Source organism: Engraulis encrasicolus, chromosome 16, assembly GCF_034702125.1.
Source record: "Engraulis encrasicolus isolate BLACKSEA-1 chromosome 16, IST_EnEncr_1.0, whole genome shotgun sequence".
NCBI lineage: Eukaryota > Metazoa > Chordata > Actinopteri > Clupeiformes > Engraulidae > Engraulis > Engraulis encrasicolus.
This window is the reverse complement of record NC_085872.1, coordinates 16,420,109-16,427,837: the sequence shown is the minus strand read 5'-3', so window position 1 is coordinate 16,427,837 and position 7,729 is coordinate 16,420,109. Positions and strand designations below refer to the sequence as shown.

Sequence of the window (7,729 nt, the reverse complement as noted above, 5' to 3'; positions counted from 1 at the left end):
TGGCGGTTGTTTCTACAGGGACAATAGTCTTCTGTTCCATCCATCATAGAAGAGAGAATATTTCCCCCCTTATGCAATTCTGTGTAACTAGGTTAAGCCTGCCTGTGAATTGTGAGGAGGTGTATCTAACAGTTTCCCTTCCCATGGACACTGCGGAGACCGAGCACGGTGAGGATGGCTTGGGGAGAGAGGCTATCTTACTGTGGCCTTTTTCCTGCAGAGTTATGACAGATTTGACACACTGCCTCGTGAAAAAAGAAGTGTATTTTTCACGCCACCCCTGTGACAAAATGCAGTTTGCTATGCCCTGAAACTGACGTGGCCTGCATCACTACTTTCTGAGGAATATTCCACTTTGCTTCTGTGAAAGCATACTCGTGGTGGCGAGAACAGCTGTGAGTGACTGGATGAAAAGGATCAGTCTCATGTTGGGATATCGTCAGATCGTATTTCAGATAAGCACCCTTTATTGGATTCAAGAGTTTTTTTTTATGGGAAAGCTAAACCAGAGGCATAGTTTTTTATACACTGATTTAACATTTTACAATAATTTCAACACTGAAATCTAAGAATAAATATATGCACATTCTTGATCTAATATTTGCAGATGGAACAAAAAAAGGGTACCATCTCTGCAGCAAATGAATGTTCAAGGAGTCTCTGGCATATCTCAGTGTTATGACCCTGTCTGGGTCCATCTCACTGATCAATAAAGTCCCCAATAAAGACAATCTATTCATTGTGAAAATACATTATCAACAAAGCGCTTGACAGTTATACAATAACTGCTGTGTATCTATTTGTTGGAGGACAATTTTTCAGTTCAAAAACACGTTCCAGAGGGTCCATATGCAAACAAGATAAAAGCAAACGTAAGATATATATTTATATATATATATATTTGTTTATAAAGACAAGCCCCTTTTTCCAGGTGCACACAAACATGTACAGGTACAGTACATGACAGCTGCACAAGAGCCCCACCTTTTACACTTTATATCTCTGTATTTAGATAAATAAAACTGTGGCCGTATAAAAATAATCATCAACAACATTGCTGGCTGCTCTTTTCTGAAGGCACTTGATATAAAATCCGAGTAATGCATTTCCTCCAGAGCAACGTGAGGGAAAACACTAATTATGGACTGCAGCATCTCCTCCCAAGTCTTACCATTTTTTTTCCTCTCAGGATATGGGCCTGCTAATCAGTCGCATATTAAAACTGATACGACCTCTCCAACACGTCAATATAATCCACCTTGGTTTTCAACCTGGCCCTCAATTCAGGGTAATCACTTTGGGTTTGATTGGGACATCCTGTCCTTGTCTCAATCGTTATTGTTTGCTTTTGCCTGGCGTCCTGGTTGGTGTGAGGGTACTCGGGGGGTGGGTGCGCCGTGTGTCTGTCCAGCATGTCACTGAACTGGGATTTGTTGCCAAAAAGGCTATCCACAAAGCCCACTTTAGGCGTGGGGCCCTGGCTGTCGATCACTGTAGGACAGAGGATGCCGTTTTCATGAAAGTCTGTGATGTCGTGGCACGGGGTGCCGATGCCCACTATAGTGTTTATGGGGGAGCTGGACACAGCCATGGTCCACTCTTTTTCCTTTTCTGCCAGCGTTCTGTAATTCGACCTGCTCTCTTTGCTGTGCGGCAGCAGCTCCTTCTCCTGGTGCTGCTGCCGCTGCTGCTGTTCAGTGTCCTCTGGCCTGGGCTTGTAAATGGGGTTGCTGCACATGTGCACTGTGGGGGCAGCGATGCTGTCGTAAACGTGATTGGAGGGCGGTGTCTCAGGCATGGTAGAAGGCTGCTCGGGGAATATCCCACACTCCATCTGAATGCCGGTCAGCCCGACCTCCCCCTGTTTCCTGAAGGGCAGCTTTTCGCGACGTTTCAGAGCGTAGGCGCAGAGGGCCGCCGCCGCAAAGAAGGCCGACACAAAAAGCACCAGCATGCTCAGGATAAGCACCGACAGAGGGATGACCGGCTTGGCGGGCTGCGAGCCCAGTGCAGGGTAGCCGGATGAGACGCTGCTGCCAAAGGAGACAGGCGAAGGGGAGGAGAGCCTGAGTTCGGGACAGATGAACTCCACGGGTAGGGAACGCAGGTCCCTGCCCAGGAGAGGCTCTGGGGTTTTACAGACCACCTCTCCCACCACCACCACAGAGCTGAGTGTATCCAGCCACTGCTTGAGGGGCACTATATCGCAGGTGCAGTCCCAAGGGTTCTGGTTCAGGTCAATCTGGACCACGGCCTGCAGGTGCTCCAGCACGCCACTGACAGGCAAGCTGTGGAAGTAGTTGTTTCGCAAGTTAAGTCGGGCAAGGGAGGTGCCTGCAAAAGTCCCTTTGGGAAGTGTTCGAAGGAGGTTGTTGTTGAGAAACACTAACTGCAGTGTGGGCATTAGACTAAAGGCGGCGGGACGGATCTCTCTGATCTCGTTGTACTCAAAGTACAGGTAACGCAGACTCTGCAGTCCGTGGAACATGTCGAGTGTTAGAGCCTCAATGTTATTTCCATTCAAATATAAACTCTTTAGATTTGGCAAATTTACAAAGGCCCCTTCTTGTATATAACCTATCTGATTGCTACCCAGGTGCAGCAAGTCCAGACTGGAGAAATTCCAAAAGTCTGACTTATATATTTTCTGTATTAGATTCCCACTGAGGTAAAGCTTCTTGGCATTAAGTGGCCGTGGCACAAGATCAGAAATGTTGCGGAAACCACTCTCTTTACAGTTGACAGTCAGACCAAGGTCATTGATGTGCAAATTGCATGTACAGCCAATTGGACAAATGATTGGGATGGGGGGTCTCGTTTGATAGCCAGCAATTGGGGGCTGATTGGGGAACACACTGCGAGGGGTTGGGGGAGTCCTGGAAGGCCTTGGCCTTTTCGTAGGCTTCACGGACTTCTCCTTCTGCTCCGTCGAGGCCGTGTTTTGGTTGACAGAGAACATGGAGGAAGGCTTCGTGGGCCTGGCTCTCCCCTCCGTGTAGAACGGTAAATGGGGGATCCCAAAACGGGCCTCTACCTCCGCCTCGCTTAAGGTCGGACAGAGCTCGGTGCGCTTTATTTCCCTCAAGTCCTTCCCGTGCAGATGAAAAGGATGCTCGCAGGTGATCTCGCCCACCACCGCCGTGTAAGGGATGCGCTCCAGCCACGCCTGCAGCTGCACGATGTCACAGACGCAGTTCCACGGGTTCTCCTCCAGCTGGATCTCCATCAGCGTGCGCCCTATGTACTCCAGCGTGCCCCTGTAGGCAAGAGCCTTGAGCCGGTTCCCACGCAAGTCGAGGTGCGTGAGAGACACCGCTCTGAAGAGGAGGCTGGGCAGTGCAGGTATCAAATTGTCATTCAGGATCAGCACCCGCAGCTTGTGGAGGTTTCTGAACGCCCCGCTGTCTATCCTCTTGATGACGTTGTAGTCGGCCTGGAGGTACTCCAGGCACTCGAGTCCGAGGAACGTGTCGTTGCGGAACACCTCCAGCTTATTTTCATGGAGGTACAATCTCTTGAGGGCCCGGAGGCCGTGGAAAGCACCAACGTGGATGTCCTGCAGAGCATTGTTGCCCAGATTAATGGCCACCGCATTGTTCAAGTGCAGGAAGCTGTTGAAGTAAAGCCTGCGTAAGGAGTTCTTCTGCAAGTAGAGCTTAAAAGGCCTCAGCCAGGACTGTGACACCTGGCTGACATTTGTAAATCCTTTGCCGTCACAGTGGACGTGGAACAGGCCCTCTTTCACCTCGCAGTCACAGGGCTCGAAGCAAGGCTCGTCTATCTCCTCCGAGTCGTCTAGCAGAGGGATCGGAGTGGTCCATCCGAGAGCAATTGTGCTCAGCAGAGTAACCCACAGCATCCTTCCGCCGAACCCAGGTGATTGCATAGCCCCCGAGAGTCTTTGTCACTGCACTGCAAAATAAAATAACTTTTGTGAGACTGCTGAGCAATGCCAAGAAACAATTCCTGTGATCATGGCTTTGCATTGCAATGACAAAAGTACTGTACATCAGAACTAGGCTATTTTATTGTTACTATGAATCGAGACTTTATTATTATTATGCATTTTAGAAGTTGTTATCATTAACACCTTTAAACGAAAGTGCTGATTGAAATTCCAAACACATGAGGATGATCTAACATATGGAAACAGTGGTCTTCTCACCTGTCTTCATCACAGTTGTAGGCTACTTTATGAAGGCTGAAAGATGCATAATCCATTTACACCCCCCCCCCCAAAAAAAATCTTCCATTGCAGGATTAAAAACGTTTGATGCTCAGATAGGCATCTATCTGTATGTAGTATGTATGACCTCCATAGACAAGATTCCTTAATTTGATAAATAAGAGAAAAAATAGCTGGGGGGCACTTGCATACACTGGAGGGCCTGGGGCTGAATTACTATATTTTAAAAAGGCTTATCACTTCATGTCAGCGCATGCACAGCCATTGGTTGGTTCAGACGCTGATGCAATTATTTTTAATGGTTACTGGACACTCGGGAGGATGCAGAAAAAGCCATTTTCACTAAATAACAGATGTTTTTAATGAGACAATGGCCCATTTTAATTATGAAGCCTTTAGCACATCAATGAAACGCAACCCAGATGTATCTCAGTTTTAAGCACTTAGACCAGTTATTGGGGCCAAATCTACGATTTAAAACATATCCAATTGGTGTTACTGTTATTCAGCCCGGACTATCACATCGCTTTCAGAGTAGAATCGACCAAATGCTTCCGCTAGCTTCAGTAAGCACTTGTGTAAGCACAAGAAAACCATTGAATGCCCAAGTACCGCATGAAAAAATGTAACTTATGGAAACCTACTGAGAAATTCCTGACAATTACAGCATTTCTCCTGCATGTCACTGGCGACGCACGCCAGTGTCCAACCAGTAGCATACCCAACCAGTATTCAATTAGTAAAATCGTTAAACGAATTCACTTAGAGCAGTCCGATGCACCGTAATGTAATGCCTAGTATTTCCCTTTGTCTTCGTACCACCGCCCGTATTCTCATCCGAAACTAAGCAGAAATGTGCGCTACTCACTCAGATTGGTGCAGGGCAATTAAAATAACGGTCGACGGAACACTTTAAACGCTGTTGAATCTTGTCATGTCGTGGTCATGGAGGCACCCTCTTCATTTCAGCGTTCTTGTGGCACAGGCAAATAGGAAAACCGAAGACGTGACTGGACTGCAATGTCTAGAAGAGATTTGCTTTAGAATGCAGGTCCGCTCCCCTGACGAGCGCTCAACAGTGGAGGCTGCAGCTTCACGCGTATATGCAGAATCGCTGCGAAGAATCACTTCTTACTTATAGACCACAGATCCACCGACTGTCCCTTCTGCTCAGAACTTGCCTCGGAATATGTCGGAGGTGGTAGCATAGTGGCGTAGCCTATGTATAAACAGTCGATACCAACATGTTTGGATTGGAGGTTTTAAGTCACTGGCCAGAATTGCAGAGGGCCAGCACATGCACGGACAGTGGGCTGCATTCATTTTCAGGCGCCTGTCCAGGCTAAGGAAGGGAAATAATATTCTCTCACTCAATAGCCTATTTTACCAAGTGAAATAGGCTTGTGGCAAGTGATCAGACTGCCACCTACCTGAATTCCACCAGTGTCGTGTTTGCACAAGTTTGGAACAGCATCTTTGAGGAGGTCATATCTTAACAGAGGGGTCCATAAATAAAATACTTTACTGTAGGCCACTTCATTTTTTTCCATTACATTCGTTGAAACAAGTTATCAGGACCTTATTTGGGTTACCATGAAACCCTCCTCCCTGAAAAGTTGCATGTTGTGATTATTACGCACAAACCTCTCTTTTGTTCCATACATCAAAACCATAGGTGAACTTCACGCCTCTTTAGTCTGGTAGCCTGTCGTACTTTGGGTCGTTGTGGCTTATGAAGAATTGTGTCGTTTTTTGGCACAGACGTCACCATATTACAAATTTACCATTTGAGGCTACAATGCGCATTCCTATGTTGCAATGATCAACTTAAATCAATCCAGATGTTGGCGTGTGACCAAAAAATAGTGAGGTGATTTTTTTTCAAGACATCATTCAAAGAATGTATTCTCAATGAACTCATGAGTGGTTACTTTACATGGCTTTGCATTTTGTTCTTTAGATGTAGGCTATGTAGCCTAGGCTAGGCTATTTCACAGAATTTCATGGCAATTTAACATGCATGATTTTAAGTAGCCTAATGTGTTTCTGTGACATGGATCTGGAACAAATTGGCAGGAGAAAAATAGCAGAATTATGTGTAAAACCAAATAGGACAGCTTCGATGTCGACATTTACAGTTTCTCCTCAGCCCCATGTCTGAAAAGTCTGCGTGCTTCCTTTTGCATTCAATATGTTGGCTGAAAGGTTCTTAGTCGTCACTTTCCATAAAATCATTAAGTAGGGCCTATCAATTATTTCCGTATACCTCAGATTACTTTGAGTCAAGTACCATTGCAAACCTTGAAGCCATTAAGTCTCAAAACAGGACCAATATGCTCTTTAGTTCTTGAAATGCCATACCACATATAATTTTGAGCACGTGCCTGTATTGATTTTTAGTCTCCATCGTGTAAATGTCTTTTGCAGATAAAGGTCCAAGGCACTACAAATAATGTAACTATCCCCAGTTACACATAACACTCCAAGGTGTCTCAATCAAACAATAGCCATTCTGAGATGCCAACATTAATTTCTCTCTCTCTCTCTCTCTCTCTCTCTCTCTCTCTCTCTCTCTCTCTCTCTCTCTCTCTCTCTCTCTCTCTCTCTCTCTCTCTGTCTGTCTGTCTGTCTGTCTGTCTCTCTCTGTCTCTCTGCATGTATGAGCACACTGGACGGTCATACACAGTCTTCTTTAAATATGCAACTTCTCTTTGGAGTTTTGTTATTAAATGCTTGAGCTGTTCCTCCTCATTTTCTTTGCAATTCACTTGTTCTTGCGACACACACAGCAGGTCCAGTTAGATAGGCTAACTGACATTATTCGCATAGACACACATTTTCATTGGGGTGTGTGTCAGACATTCCTCTCACATTCATTTTTAGCTTTAGTTCTGTGACTACCAACATTCCCTAAATGGGTATATGCAGTTAGATATAATGAAATATCAAGTGGTCCCTAAGAACTATTGATGTGTCCTTGCACGGCTGTCAAATACTTACACTGCCAAGATCAATGGAGTTGCTTTTAGAACATAGCTGTTTGCAGAGAGTATGTAAACCGCTCATTGATTTGCTTAGCACACGTTTGCAAGAGGGAGGCCTATACCTCGCACATGAAAGCAGCTGAGCAGTGAAACCTCCTGGTGACTGTTATACTGTTAGCCATGCGCAAACAAGAGCTGGTTTAAAACCATAAACAACACATCCCTGATGATTGCCCTGCCTGCCGTGTTGATTCAGCACATGTGTGCAAGTGAGACAGATTAAACGTCACAGTTGCACACAGGGTGTGTCTACCACCACGACCTCACAACCTAAACAGTTTTACTCCCTTCACAGGTCTGAGGTCAAATTTCTGAATTCACTTAGCCTGCAGGTGTTCATTTATTAGCTTGCTGGGGTGGGGGTTGGGGTTGGGGTTGGGGGGGAGGCAAGGACACTGCAGATACTGTGCAGCTTGAAGCTGACAAAATCCACAGGTGATTCTGTGTCATGGTATGTCATGGTTTCTCTCTGCCATGCATACACACAGACCTCAGTCAA

The 7,729-nt window shown here is 45.9% G+C and overlaps 1 protein-coding gene across 1 annotated transcript; it reads right to left on the bottom strand.

Annotated features, from left to right (window-relative positions):
- Positions 1-1,216: 1,216 nt before the first annotated feature.
- On the bottom strand, positions 1,217-3,859 carry slitrk3b (SLIT and NTRK-like family, member 3b). Its single transcript, XM_063220233.1, has one exon. The coding sequence runs from the start codon at positions 3,857-3,859 to the stop codon at positions 1,217-1,219; it is 2,643 nt and encodes an 880-aa protein (XP_063076303.1).
- Positions 3,860-7,729: the final 3,870 nt, after the last annotated feature.

Coding starts and splice junctions, on each gene's coding strand:
- slitrk3b (XM_063220233.1), bottom strand. CDS start 3,859: ATGCTGTGGGTTACTCTGCTGAGCACAATTGCTCTCGGATGGACCACT.